Source organism: Trichosurus vulpecula, chromosome 6 (assembly GCF_011100635.1).
Source record: "Trichosurus vulpecula isolate mTriVul1 chromosome 6, mTriVul1.pri, whole genome shotgun sequence".
Taxonomy (NCBI): domain Eukaryota; kingdom Metazoa; phylum Chordata; class Mammalia; order Diprotodontia; family Phalangeridae; genus Trichosurus; species Trichosurus vulpecula.
Genome location: NC_050578.1, coordinates 112,677,247 through 112,693,263, shown reverse-complemented (window position 1 = coordinate 112,693,263; position 16,017 = coordinate 112,677,247). Strand labels below are relative to the sequence as shown.

The 16,017-nt window shown below is 38.1% G+C and overlaps 1 protein-coding gene across 3 annotated transcripts in view; it reads right to left on the bottom strand.

The window, feature by feature from the left end:
• The window catches only part of INPP4B (inositol polyphosphate-4-phosphatase type II B), a 471,298-nt gene that overhangs the window by 85,651 nt on the left and 369,630 nt on the right, over nt 1-16,017 (bottom strand). For all 3 annotated transcript variants that reach the window (XM_036763284.1, XM_036763286.1, XM_036763285.1), the window contains 2 exons: nt 13,742-13,882; nt 7,033-7,130 (listed from right to left, as the gene is read on the bottom strand). In XM_036763284.1, coding sequence (XP_036619179.1) covers nt 7,033-7,130; nt 13,742-13,882 — 239 coding nt within the window. The remainder of the gene's footprint in view (nt 1-7,032; nt 7,131-13,741; nt 13,883-16,017) is intronic.

The following is a 16,017-nucleotide window of genomic DNA, read 5'->3' as shown; positions in this document are numbered from 1 at the left end:
AAAGAAACACATAACAGGAGATGCAGAAAAAAGGTTTTTTTAAGTATATTTATTTACGCTAAGCTCCCCAAGATATGTGTAGAAAGGCCATTCTAATGTGACAAAATTTATTGACATGTATAAAAATATAGTACTAAGTACAATGGAGACACATGAGAAGCTTTCACAATAAATATGAGTAAAACAAGAATGCTCCACTTTGTCCCCACTATTTGACATAGTTATAGAAATGGTGGTGATAGCAATAAAATGAAAGAAATGTACAAAAGGTATAGCAATCAAAGAAGAAACAGAATGACCCCATTTGCAGATGGCATGATGATTTACCTTAAAAAATCTCAGAGAATTATCAAAGAAACTAAGTGAAACAATCATTTCAGTAAAGTAGTAGAATATAACCTAATTCTAAAAAACAAAAAAAAAAATCATCATTTCAATATAACAATGGTAAAAGCCAGGAAGAGATGAAAGAAAGAGTAATTGACTTAAAATAACTTCAAAATGAATAAAATATCTGGAAGTCAATCTATCAAGATGCACTTTAGAATTATGTAAATAGAATTACAAAACATTCTTATAAAGACAAATAATTGGAGGAATATTCATTGCTTATGGTTGGGCTAAAATGTATGGAAAACAAAATGGGTTACATTAATGGAATGCAATATTACTGTAATAAACAGTGAGTAATTGAGGAACCCAGAGAAAGATGAAAATATTTGTATGCATTGATGTAGAATGAAATAAGCTGAACCAGGAAAAAATATATGCAAAATGACTATAATAATATTAACAAAAAGGATAAGAAAATGTGCTCAAATGCTGTGTAATTATAACAATCAAATTCTTATTCTCACAGATGAGATGAAGCATTATGATCCAACTGTCTGCTATACCTTTAGGACTTTATGCCTTTTCATCCATTCTGCAGATGAACTTGTTATTATATGTTATCACCCCAGAGTGTGATCTCCATGAGACCAGGGGCAGTCTGTTTTTTTTTTTCTCACTTAGACTAATGCTTGGTACATAGTAAGAACTTAATATATGCTATTCATTCATTCTTTCTTATGGAATATTGCATATGTTTTCAGCCTTCTTTAATTGGTTAGTTTTAGTTAACTGTGTTTACCTACCTACCTTCCTTCCTTCCCTCCCTTCTCTTTCTTCTCCTTCCCTCATTCCCTCCCTCCCTCTCTCCCTTCCTTCCTTCTCTCTTTTTTTCTTTCTTTCTCTCTTTCTTTCTCCTTCCTTCATTCTTTTCTCTTTCTAACAAGAGAAGGCTCAGTGGCTAAGGGAGAGGTAATATATTTGGAAATGACTGTTGCAAAAATAAAGAGAACGAATAAGAAATGAATGAAAGTAAAGATTCTGGGAATAATGAAAAAATTAAGAGCCAGCTAGAAACACATCTTCATTTTAAGGGCTTATGTTATGGTGGAAAGAGCATTAAATTGGGCATCAGAGGACCTCTGTTCACATCCCAATTGTTATTTACTAGTTATCTAGACTTGGATCAAGGCAGTTTCATTGTTCCTGCTTCATTTTCCTCAGCTCTACGGTGAGAAGCCAACCTGACTCATCTCCCTAGTTCTAAATGCTGTGATCCATTCTTACATGTTATAAAAAATTTCTAATATCTTTGTAAACCCTTTCCTCCTACCACTTTGGCTTATTCCCTTAAGAGTTTTGAGCACCCTGACGGCAGGGACTGGTATGTCGATCATATCTGGTCTTCCTAGTGCCCATCACTGTGTTGGACCCCCAGGCATGCCATAAATGCTAAAGGAGCTGAATCCAAATCACAGAGCGGAAGAAAAAGAGCCCTCTTTGTTTTCAGGAGATGTGACAATCTTCATTCAAGTGTTTATTCCAAGGCTGCTCATAAAGTAGTTGCAGCCTCGTCTGAACATTGCACACCTGTTAATAATCATCATCTACACCTTCAAAGTATATACTCAGATGTGTTAAAAGTCCCTGAAGAATTGATTTGCGTAGAAATAAAGTTGAAAGTGAAATCTCTGAGAATACCTCCAAGTGTGGATGTTATAAATAATGTAAACAGCAAAAATTCTCAGTGAAGTTAGAATATGAACTCCCCCCCACCTCCTCACCACGGCAACCAAAGGAGGGGTAAAGAATATTTAAGTTTATGAGAAAATGAATATTGTTCAATCCATTTCATTCTTTCATTCAGAAGAGGTAAGCAGATGCAAGGAAGTAGTCAAAGATTTCCCATGCAGTAAATTTCTTTTTGCTATAAAAAATTAATATTTAGTGTTGAGAGCAAATAGCCAATTATAATTAAAGTCTAAATGCAAAGCATTCTAAATCATCTATGTGTATGGACATGCAGGAATAGCTGCTTTAAAGGGAAGTTTTGTTTTGGGACGCAGTATATGCTAGAAGAAGTCCTGAAAGGAAATCACCTCAGTTTCGGGCTGTGGAAAGCCCTCATGCCATTTTACTTCACTTCTGCCAAAGAAACATAGATACGGGTTTCAGGGACCCTAGAGGTCCATCTGGACCAGTACCTTTCTTTTGAAGGTGAGGAAACAGAGGCATTGAGAATCTAAGCTATATCAGTCCTCCAAATCTGTCCCACCTTCCAAACTTCTCTTTTTTTTCCTCAAGGTCACCAGTATCCTTCCAATCACCCAGATTCACAACCTCAGCATCATCCCTGACATCTCCCTCATTTCATACATAAAAGTTATTGGATACTGTCATTTCTCTCTCTTCAATATCTCTCAAGTCTGTCCCTTTCTTCCTACTTACATGGCTATCACCCTAATTCAGGCTTTCATCACTCCTTGCCAGGACTATTGCCAAAGGCTCCTCATTGGTCTCCCTGACTTGTCTCCCCCCACCCGCCCCCATCCATCCTTCACCCAGATGCCAAATTGATTTTCCAAAAGTGCAGGTCTGACCACATCATTCTTCTACTCCATAAAGTCCAATGGCTCCCCAATGCCTCTAGGATCTAATATGAGCATCCCTTTTGGCTTTCAAATTTTATTATACATATCTCTTAGAATCCCATGGTTCCTTCTGAACTATGCTTAAGCACCATTTCTACATCAGGCCTTTCCTGATTCCCCCCTGCCCCTCATATTGATTTTTTCATATGCTTGTTTATGTACAGTTTTTCCCTCCAACAAGCTCCTCAAGGACAGGGATTGTTTCGTTGTTCGGCTTTCTATCCCAAGCTCTTAGCACAATGACTCTCACCTGTTAAGTGTTTGGCAATTGATTGACTAAATATCTTTCCAAAGTTCACTCCAGTAGCAACCGAAGGAGCCAGGACTCAAAACTCATTCTCATACTTTAAATTCAGTGTTTTTCCATTAAAAAATATTGCCTCAATCAATCAATAAACCTTTATTAGGAATCTACTATGTGCCATACTCTGTGCTAAGAACCTCAATGAATAAAATCCTTGTATTCAAATTTCTACTCTCTTTAGAATTTCTTCACTTCCTTTATTCTGAAGATTTTTCTACTCTCAAGTCCCTAGCCCCAAATGTGCCCTTCTTACCCTCAGCAGATATCCCAATTCTTATTTTACTGAGGTCAAAATCATCACATGAGCTTGCTAAATTCCTCTCTCCTCCACACTTTAAAATTTCTCTGTCTCTCTACCTATACTTTCATTCTTCCTTGTAATCTCAGAGAAAGAGGTAATTCTTCCTACTCACCGGTTCTAACCTCATGTATTTGTGTCCTGACTCCATTCACACTTCTCTCCATTCATTTTCCCACCCCCATTCTGATGCTAAGTCTGTTTAATTAATCATTCTTTCTCTTTAGACTTCAATTATTTCTCTCTCCATTGACTTACTCTCCTTTTCCTACAAATATATAATTTCCTCTATCCTAAGAAAACATTCCCTTTACCCTTCTATTTTTTGGAACTACCTCTATCCTATTGCTCAGAGGATAGAGAAGAAAGTCACCCCTTTGAAAGGCTTGTCAAAGTGAGCCAACAGACCTACTTCTTCTTTTATTTGAACAGTGAAGTTCTTTTGGGAGTGGTGTTGCAAGTTTAGCAGCCTTAGATTGTCTGCCTTCCGTGGAGAGCCTAAGCCATAGGGTAGAAGTATAAACCTGGGAGAGATTATTTAAAGCCCTGTGGGACACAGAGTGGAGAGAATGGCAGTGTTACATCCACTGTCAACCCAAAGTTTAATTTCCTCTTGAGGGGAGTTTGTACGCCATTTATGTTTTCTGCATCTATTCACGGGCTTCAGTGAGGCCTTTGAATCTTTGGCATTTTCCACAGTGTGAAATGAAGAATGTCCTTTATCCAATATATATTTATTACCTTAAATGCTTGTATGGCAGCTAGGGACCTTCTCACCCATTTTTGTGGAAACAAAGACATGAGTTTATTTGGAAATTTCCCAGAGTAATTTCCAAATGTTGGCTTATGAGCCAAAAGGGAATATACCCCTTAGGGTCAATATCTGACAAAAGATCTCATTTTTGTGGGTCCCAGAGTTTTAGGAGAGGGTTGGACATTAGGTTAAATGGAAAGTGAGGATTGTAATTCCCTCACCAACCACCTTACTGGCTTTTTCATGAACTAAGTGCTTTGTAAACTTTGAAGCAGTATATAAATATGAACTATTACCCATTTCATACTGGTGTTCTGAGAATCAAATGAGATAATGCAAGTTTCCCCTTCCAGGAAGACTTCCTTGATTGCCCTACTTTTGAATGAATTTCCTCTCAACACTGACAAAATACTTCTTTTTGTAGCTCTTATTCACAATCACAATCTGCCTTACATCTGGTAAAGTACCTTGAATAAAAACTGACATTTATGCAGCCATTTAAGGTTTTGAAGATGCTTTACATGTGTCACCTCATTTGACCCTCACAATAATCCTCTAAGCAGCAGCAATTACTCTCCCCATTTGATAGATGAGAAAATTGAGGATGAAAGTGGTTAAGGGACTTGTCCATAAAGATACTTATCATACTGTGACACAGAACTTCCTGACTCCATGTAAAGAACTCGATACACTACATTGTGCTGCTTCAGAAGCCTAAGAAGTGCTTCTTAAAACCATAGCAGGTCAATAAGCTTTTGTTGAATGAATGAAAGCTCCTTCCCTTGAAAAAAAAAACATTCAAGCTAAACAAAAGAATGTACTTTATGATGACGAACAGACTGTCTCCAGAATCTATTCTAAAGCAACACATGCTCTCTGTACTTTCTAAAGGCCTAATTTCTGCTGCCTGGGTACATTTCCACATATGAGGACTGTGTGCTGCAACTGGGTGAATTCCAAATCAATACTTGGCTCACTGCTGCTGAACTGATTAAAGTGTCAATTGCCATGTGACAGAAGGAAAAAAGCTGAATGATGTCAAGATAAAGTAACTTCTTTTGGGGGGGGGTGGGATTTATGTATTTTACAAGTGATGAGATTTTAGAGTTAGGAGGAACTTTAGGGGGTTATCTAGTCCCACCCTCCCTCAGCCGCCAACTCGTTTTATAATGAAAAGATTTGTCTCCGAGATCACACAACTAAACTGGATCATAGTCCCAGACGTAGAAGGGATGCTGGCAGCCATTTACTGCAACATTTTCATTTTACAGATGAAGAAACTGAGACCCAGGGAAATTATGTGACTTGTGCAAAGTCACAGGAGTGAGAAGTAGCAGAGCCAAGATGGGAATTCAGCTCTTCTAATTAAAAAGCAAAAATCTAGGACTCTTCCCACTGAACAATAATGAGTTATGGGAAAAATATCAAATCATTGCCCCATCACAATGGCACCATATGTTAGGGAGAGTATTTTACCTATTCATTTCGAGGGGAGTATTTTACCTATTTTATGTACCCCTTCATTTCCCACCTGGCTGCACTCCTCTGGGCTTTGTCAGAACCTCCTTATCCTACAAGACCTGAATCCATTAACTTTGATTACCTACCACCTAAACACCCCTTGCCTTTGATGCCCCTCCCTCCCTCTGAATGGAGAGATTATAGGGTGGAACATGGGAAGCACCCCACCCCATGTCCTCTATTTTACAAGGACACCACAGGCAACAATCTCTTCATTTTCCACCCAGCTGTGTTGCTTTGGACTTCACCATGCCCACCTGGTACCACCTCCCTCCCCTTTTCAGCTTCTTTCTATGTGTTGTCTCCGTCACTGAGGGCAGGAGCTGCCTTTTGCCTTTCTTTGCATGTCCAGCATTTACACAGTGCCTAGCATATAGTTGTTTTTGTTTTTCAGTCATTTTCAGTCTTATATGACTCTTCATGACCCTACTGGGGGTTTTCTTGGTAAATATACTGGAGTTTCATCATTTTCTTCTATGGCTCATTTTTCATTTTACAGATCAGAAACTGAGGCAAAGAGGGTTAAGTGACTTGCCCAGGGGCACACAGCTAGTAAGTGTCTTGAGACCAGATTTGAATTCTGGAAGATAAATTTTCCTGAGTCCAGACCAGGCAATCTATCCACTGTACCGCCTGGCACATAGTAGGTGCTTAAGAAATATTTATTGACTTACCGACCCCAAGCTTTGCGCACCTGAAGCGCCTCACTCTCCTCACATTGTTACGATTGTCATTACATAACGTATTGGATACGATACAAAATTTGATAGTGGTTTTAATTTTTTAATGTCTTCATTCATCCCTATTATTTCATATATTTTTCTTCCTCAATGCATTTTTATGGTCCATCTACTACAAGCTAGAAAAACTAACTATATATGAAACATCTACTATAACTAATTGATATAAACAAGCTTTTGATAAACTCTCATTTGGATTTGTAGTTACTCCCTACTTAGCTTTTACTTTTGATGTTTAGCAGGGCCATGGCAAAATGCAAGATTTTATACTCAGGAAGACCTCAAAGAGGTCATAGTAACTCCCCAGATCTTCCTAATGCCACCTTGTGAATCAGCAGCTCCATCTCAGAAAGTCAGTAGAGATAACCACCTTCCCCTCTCTTCTTTCACCCTATGTTCCATTTGCCCAAATATTCAGGAAAGTGCATACTTACAATCAGGAGGCATCTTTTCAGTAAACAACTGGCAATATTCCTTGAGGAGTTCAAAGTTTTCCTGATTAATGCTTTCTTGCAGAGAGACATCTCCAAACCTTAAAAGAGAAGGAGAGTGAAGGAAATGAGAACAAGGTATGATCATAAGCCTTCCTAAGAAGGGAATTTCTGTTTTTAGAGATTCTCCCTACAACAGATAACTTCAATCCAGCTCAAATTTTCAATTTTCTTCAACCTCTGACTCTTTCCCAGCCTTCCTTACAATCAGAAAACAACCTGGTTTCCCTTCTGGGAAGAAACGGAACATTGGGTGTGAACTTCCTTATTTCCTTTTTCTTGGCTTCAAAACCTCAGTGACTCTAGGATTGCCTTTATTCTTTCTCTTCTATGCTGGAACTGTGAAGACTCCTCAGAGTGTCTGCCCAAGTGCCTGTTTTCCATCTCTTAACTCAAACACTTGCTCCACTTTGAACTCCTCAAAATATTCAGACCCTGCTTTTGTTATGCCATCCTATTTGGTTTGGGTCTCTGGACATCACAGGAATTCCGCCCGCACCTACTTGGACTCTGTGGATAGTTTGTTTCCTCTAATTTGACCAGGAACCTTGAGCTGACACTGTATCTATCCTTTTGATCCACTGATCTCTCATGGAATACAATTTTGTGCTTCAGATTTAAGTATTTGAAAACCATTAATGATAGGCTTCCCTCCCTATCCTTCTTCTTAAGCCATCTATTTTTCAGGAAAAAAAAAAATTTCCCCCAAGCTTTCAAATGTCTTTATATTTCCTTATCTCAAGGAGTCATCTCAGACTGTTCCTTCCCCTCAGACCAGTTGCCAAACGTTATGGATTTAACTTCCACAATATATCTTACTTATATCCCATCTTTCCACTCACCCAATCACCAACTACTCTGGTTCTGCTCCTTCTCACCTCTCAACTGGACTGCTGCTTTAGTCTTTTAATTGGTCTCCCTGCATTGTCTCTCCCCTTTCTCAGTCATTCTTCACACAGATGCCAAATTGATATTTTCTGTGTGTGTGTGTGTGTGTGTGTGTGTGTGTGTTTGGAGGGGCGAAGGCAGGGCAATCGGAGTTAAGTGACTTGCCCAAGGACATACAGCTAGTAAGTGTGTCAAGTGTCTGAGGCTGGATTTGAACTCAGGTCCTCCTGACTCTAGGTCCGGTGCTCTATTCACTGCACCCCCTAGTTGCCCCCAGACTGATATTTTCAAAGAACAAATCTGATCATGTCCCTCCCCTGCTTGAAGATCTCCAGTGTCTCCATTTTGCCTCAAGGATAAAAGAGAAATTTCAGTATTTGTCTTTTAAAGCCTCTTTCAGTCTGGCTGTAGGTTGCCTTTCTTGGCTTTATTGAACATTATTTTTCATCTTGAACATTCCAGGCAAATCAGTTTATAAGTTGTTCTTTATGTGTTTTTTCCCCCTTCACATGGGCTCTCCTCATGTTGGAAGGTATATCTTCACTTTCGTCTTACAGAATGACTTTAAAACTCAAGTCAGGTGTTATCTCCCACAAGAAGCCTATATTGATTTCCTTAGTAGCTAGTATTCACCCTTCATAGGTATTTTGTATCTCATCTACTCTGTGTGTGTGTATGTGTGTGTGTGTACAGACAGATACGTAAATACACACATATTTTATATATGCATATATATATATATATATATGAACATACACACACAGGAAACACACACATATATATATAATATATATGTGTGTATGTATATATTTATGTATACATCATCTATTTCTCTACCAATCTATCCATCCATCCGTCTAATTTTCTATGCACACGTTTTTTTCCCAATAGAATATAAGCTCCTTGAGGTTTGAGGACATTTTGTTTTCTTTCTTTGGGTCCTCAGCATCTTCTATAATTCTTGGCACATGCTTTAAAAAATGTTTTTTGAATAAATGTATATTACAGGGCACCAATACCCTTCATTCTCTGTATGTCAAATTATCACTTAAGAAGTGGTGCTTGGAACTGAATGTCATTGTCTAGAAGCGTTCTGATCATCTCAGAGTTGACTACTCCACTTCCATTACTGTAGCCTGAAAGTGCATTAGCTTTCCTGGCTACCATATCACAATATGGATGCATAATGAGTTCACATGAAGCTAAGAATCCCTAATCATGTTCAAACAAATTGTTATTTTCAGGTCTCTCACATTTTACCTGAGCATAGTAGATTTTTTGGAACCTAAGCAAGTGGTATATATTTGTTTCTATTAAATTTCATCTTTTTAGTGTGAAACCAGCATTTTACCCAGTGGGTACATTTATGAATTCCTGTTCTGTCATCTGATATATTGTCAACTGAAAATTTGCTGAACATTCCTATATTTTTATCCAAGACATTGGTAAAAATGCCAAATAGAAGAGGGCATGATATTACTCCATTAGAGACATCCCTCCAGGCAGTCATTAATCCATTTATCTGCAGTCTTGCGTTGTTCATTCAACTACAAATACACAAACCTAACAACATTGTAATTCTGTCTATATTCCTCCATTTAGGAATCATCTTTTAATTCCTCTGTCTACTCCTTCCACCCCCACCCCTGATTTCAATCAGTAACCAAATGATACCAACATTTCCCACAGTTTCCTGCCTCTTATATTCCTTCTACTCTCTGCTCATTTACCATTCTACTGTCAAATCTCCCATCCTAAGATAATATTTTTCATCTTATTAATGACCAAAAACCTGCCACAAGAATTTGCCATTTGGTGACTTTCTTTTTCATTCATTTTCCTTATGGTGCCACTCCCTAGTACACAGATGGGTTGATATGGATCTGTCTTGTTTTAGCTAAGATGCCAAAATGCCTCCTTTCCCCACAATACATCCCACAGGAGTCATGCAGTTGAACAAGACATTTATATTAGATTTGAAGGGAAGACTCATTTGGATGATTAAATTATCTTAAAAGTGTCTTGCCACTATAATGTTATGGTTACTTTCTTCACCACAAGTTTCAAAGATGGGATCAAATACGTATATATTGTATCCAGACAAGATAACTTGATTGAGACAGCTAGATGGTTGCTGACCTTGGAATCAGAAAGACTTGAGCTAAAGATATTTATTACCTGTGTGACTCTGGGAAAGTAATGTGATCTCTTTTCACTTGAGTTTCTTTATCTTTAATTCTATGTTTGTTATGTTGTTGGTGATGTATTACACCACCTTTGGTTGATGGTAGGACTCTAAACTTGAAGATACAAGCCATACTTTCAAATCCCAACTCTCCTACATATTAACATATGTGATCTGGGGCAATTACTTTTTCATCTTTGTGCCTCAGTTTCCTTATAGTAAGAGCACCTATTTTATAGGGTTATTGTGAAGTTCAAATAAGACAATATTTATGAAGTGCTTTGAGAATCTCTTTCCTTCCAAGTTGTGGCCATCCAACTCAGCTCCAATGTACAAAATGATTTAAAAAAACCCCTTTGTATCTAGCAAGCTACACCTGAGAGGAGGTAGGAGCACAGACATGAGGTATGAGATCATTAAATTTAGTGTTAGAAGGGGGCTTAGCGGATATCTCATTCAACTCTATCACTTTACAGATAAAGAACGGAGTCCCAGAGGAAAGAAATAATTTGTCCCATATCAAAAAGCTAGTATGTAGGAGAGTTTGTATTTGAACCATGCCTTCTGTATTATTTCCAAAGGCAGGGCTTTATCATCAATCAGAGTTGGTGCAATATATTACCTATAATCGAATAACATAATTATATAATATCATTCCACAGCTGTGCAACAGGGCAGGTTAGATATTGACTTCTACATTTAAGAAGCTCAAGCTAGAACCAAAACTCAATAAAATGCACCATAAAACAATAGTTAATATTGGGAATGTCAGAGGTATGAAAAATCAGATTGTCTGGGAAGAATGTTCTTACTCAGAAAGAGAGTGGGGGAAAGAAAAAAAATAGTAAGGCTGCCACTCACTATGTGGATATTACAAGCAAGGCCCCTTTAAAGAAGCAGAATTGGAGACCACAATTTCTATAAAGTAATGATTCCTAGGAACAAACATCCATTAAGCACAATGGATTTTCATGCCTTGGTTTGCTCTTCCTTATTTTCCTCAGAAACTTTGGATTCTCACCACACTTTACTTTCTTTTTTTTCCTTTTTTTTGGAGTGGGGAAGGCAAGGCAATTGGGGTTAAGTGACTTGCCCAAGATCACACAGCTAGTAAGTGTGTCAAGTGTCTGAGGGCAAATTTGAACTCAGGTCCTCCTGACTCCAGGGCCGGTGCTCTACTAGCTGCCCCTATACTTTGCTTTCAAACTGACTTTTATTACTGTCTGCTGAATCCAATGAATTACACTGGTGTGTGGACCTTGATTCTGGCTCCTCTGTCTCCCTTTGTGCCACAACTGTTGGTCAGGGATTTTTAACCATTCCTGTGTCATGGGCCCCCTTTCCACAGCCTGTGAAAGCCTATGGACACCTTTGCAGGATAATGTTTTTTTTTAAGTTAACAAAATAAAATACACAGAATGACAAAGGAGACCACTTATATTGAAATATGGTTCTGACAATGGCCTTACTGGTCCCATCGAAGTCATATTTTTGACAGGTTACAAGTCCCTATGAACATGCCATAAAACCTACCATTTATTCTTATTGCAATTGACTCTTATTGGAATAATCTTCAGTACTCTTAACTCTAAACTTTATTTATAAAGCAATTGTCTGGCTCTTTTTGAAAATCATTTTAACTAAAAATTGTCCTATAAGATTATGAAGGACAAACCCCTTGACTACAGAAGGTTAGAGAACACTTATCAATGGCTGGTGACAAGTAAAATTCTTCCATGTATTCTCGAATCCACTTCTAAAAATTAATTCAGTAATGATACTAAGTGCTACATAGTAGATCTTAGCCAGCATATAGGAGAAAGGGTAGGGTGCTAGTAAGCCCAGATTTTATTTTGAACACATCAGAGAAGTAATTAGTTTTAAGAAAGGCAATCCCAAACCATAGATCTAAATGTAGCTATTATTGGCCAATCTTCCTATTCATTTAGGCTTTCTGTTAGAAACCTAATGGTTTGTTTATTTAAAATAAATAGGAGCAGAAGCTCTTTGTTATATTTAGTTAATGAAAAACATCTTTAAAGGCAATTTTTTGTCTTGTAACCATAGTGAAAACAAACAAAGTTACCTTTGTGGGGTTTGAGCACCACCAATGAAGATTCTAAAATACACTGTCGAGCCTAGCCTTGCATACAGTGGGGATCAAGGGCAAGATTAACCATGAAATTGGGGGTGAGGGTAGGAAAGTGACAAGACCAGGTGTGGTATGGAAGGTCAAGAACCAAGCAGTCTTTACCATGCAAAAAGCAGGTGGGGACGACAGGCTACATACATGCGCAAGGCTGACAACACAGGAGCATTAGGATTCAAAGATCACAAAAAGTAAATATTTTCATATATCAGGGAGCATCCAAGGAACTGGGACGGGGGGCAGACAGTCTTAAGCTTTTCTAAAAGGTATACTACCATCTGACTCACATGATATAGTTAATAGTTTTAAGAACAACAATAATATTAATTCCTAACATTTATATAGCACTTAATACATGCCAAGCACTATGCTAAATGCTTTACCATTATTATCTCGCTTGATGCTAACAAGCCTGGGAGGTAGATGATATTATTAACACCAATTTGCAGATGAGGAAACTGAGGCAAACAGAGGTTAAGTGACTTGCCCAGGGTCACACAGATGGCAAGTTTCAACAGCAAGATATAAGACTGCTCTATTAAGCACAACCGTAAGGGACGAGGCCAGCCTCTTTATCTTCAGCTAGAGCTTCAGCTGTTGACAATTCCTGTCTGCTGCTAACCTTTCCCAGACCAAAAAGATGAAGTTGGTGCTCCACCTCATCCCTTCCCTCTGCTCTTCTTTTTGAACGGTGGAGTGATGAACTCCAAAACCTTCGCTTAAGGAGGGACCTTAGCTCAGAACATGTCCTTGTTTCTGGTGGCTGCACTACTCTGGGATATCTCTGATTTCTCCACCATATCCCTAAGTTAAGTGCATTCCTCTCCACTCCCCAGCTCCTTTCAACTCCCTTTTATGTGTTGTCCTCCCCAATGAGATTGTAAGCTCTTTGAGACCGAGAACAGTCGTTCTTTTTTATATTTCTATCTCAAATGCTTAGGACAGTGCCTGACACATAGTAATAATAATTAATTAATGTTAATTAATATATATATATAATAAATGTTTATTAATTATTGACTAATGAGTTTACATAGTGGTGGATGTAATATTTGATTACAGTGAAATATTTGAAATATTTCAATGAAAATGACCAGTTGAGAGTGCTTATCATTAACAAGGTATTTAGACATCAGCCATTTCCCACTGATCTTACTCTCACTGAACTAGATTTTTATTTTGCAAAACCAGATTGTTCATTCAAATGTATTTCAACATATCTATTCATGTTTTCTTTGGTTTATCATATATTTTGGTTGAGTCTGGAACTGGCTTCCTTAAATCTGATGTTTTCCCCTTGCTTAACAAATTAGGATTGATAGAAGGGAAAATGTTGAGCCTGATTCTAACCAAGTCCCATATGTGTAAACATCTGGGACTTCACAGCACATCACAGAGAAATGGTAGCATGAATTCCACTGTAGACTTACCTCTCTGCCAAAGTTTGCTGTTCATTGATTCCAACATTAAAGAGGATTGGGTATACATGTAACAGCTTTCCTTCTTTAATTTCTAGTGGCAGCAACTCAAACATCCTGGCTGGAAGCTTGACCTCTATTACATAATGTTCACTGGAGCAAAACAAACAAACAAACAAACAAAAAAGGGGGGAGAGAGAGTTTCACATCCTGTATATTGCTATGATTCTATGATAAAGCACAAGGTGTCTCTTTAGAACAGAATTTAAAAGTGAGCGGAATGAGGAGTTCCTTCTCGGCTTATTGGAAGAGGGAGCTGATGATTCCTATAATTTTTACTCAGTCTGGTGTGCAAATCATTCATAGAAAAACATGAAAACAAAATTCGCTAAATGATCAGTGGATCATAGGATCCCTGATTTAGAGATGGAATTGAACTTAGAGGTCATCTCTAGTCTCACCCTTTCATTGTACCAAGGAAGAAATTGAAATTCAGTGAGGTGAGCTGAACTTCCCGAGGTCACAGATGGCAAGAGCCAATAACCACAGTTTTGTCACCAGAGTGAAAATCAAATCAAGTTAACGAGCATATACATATTACTAAGCACCTACTACTATGTGCTGATCACCGAGCTAATCACTGGACCAAGCCAAAAGTTTTGAGTTGTGTTTTCAATATTTGTGGAGCAGGGGAGTCTGGTTGTCACCAGCTATGAAAATGTAGGGAGTTAACCTGTGGTTAAGGTAAACTATGATGAAGTAATCTAAGAATAAGGTAACATTGAAGTTTTATTATGTGTCTGGGGGCAACAAAAGTCACCATCTAAGACAAAGGACAAAGAGGTCAAAGAGCAGGGAGTTCCTTGATCATATCAGCTTTTTTTTCTTAGTTTCTCTCATTGTAAGCATGGACATAAAGATACTGCTACCATGCAGCTAACTGCATGTGACCAGTGAGCTGTGCCCTATGGCCATTTTGAACTGCTAGGAACTCAGTGATGAGGAACAGAATCATGATTTCCCCTACAGGCACTATTTATCTCTGGTTGTCATCCTTGTTTTTACTGGCCTTGGTAATAGAAAGCTGACTGTTTACCTACTTCTTAGGAAGGAACATGGGGAAAACAGCTGGCATTTATGAATAGCATGAAAATGTTTTCAAAATACTTTCTATACTAGGTATATTAATACATATCATCATCCCCATTTCACAGGCAGGGAAACAGGCTCAACAAGGTGAAGTGTCAGAGACAAGGACTGAATCTAAGTCATCAAGATTCTAGATCCAAGACCTCTATTCACTTAGGCCACTTTGCCTCCAGTCAATGACTCCCTGTTTATATAGTACCCTTCAGATGAAAGACATTGCGTTATGTCTCCACGTATTTACATGAGTAAGAAAAAAAAAAGGTTAGACATACTTAAACCTCTTCCCACACAAAGTTTTCTTCAATTTCCCCTAGAAAGTTACTCTGTGCTGAATATAAAGGTAACATGATTTTTATTTGTTCTAATTTCAGCACTGGGGTTGGTACTGACTCGTAGCAATGTACAAGGAAGGCTTATGTCTGGGCTTTTCCTCAGTTTTATCAAAGGACATAGCAATGGTTAAAAATAAAATGTACCATGTTACCTTGTGAATGAGATTCAGGGTTCTCTTTATCTTTCCCAGTGATCTTTGATTTGGCCTTTGGATGCCTTAAATTAGATAGTCATTCAGCATCTTGGCTACTCACAGAAATAAACATACTTTTTTTTAATGAGGCCATGTAGGGAATAATAGTTTCCTTTTATGCTTTGACACGGAATCTCACGTTATCTTCCCCTGGTCAAGAGGAGAGGAAGTGAGAAGAGGCCTTCTGAGGATTATTCCTCTCTTCCTTCAAGTCATAATGCTTCCAGGGACCTAGGCCTACTTTGAACCAGACTTCTTCCAGTGCCTTTACAAAGGAGGAAATGACTAGCCAACAATAGCAGTGGTTGAATTGGGGCCTGATTGAAATGATTTACAAAGCAATGCTTTTCCTCTCTTTGAAGACTACTCTACAATGCCATCATTTTTCTTAATTATTCCAGCTATTTTGCCCATCATGCTCTGACCTTCTAAGCTATTTATTTCCAACCCTTCTCGGAAGGCTCACAATCTGGGAGTGAATTGTCAGGAATAATTAAGAAAAATGGAGGTATATACCCCTGACAGAGGAAATACATCTTTTTTTTTTTCTAAAATGCTGCTGCTTTTAGCTGAATTTAATTTACAGTCATCTCAAGAATTATGAAGCTATTAA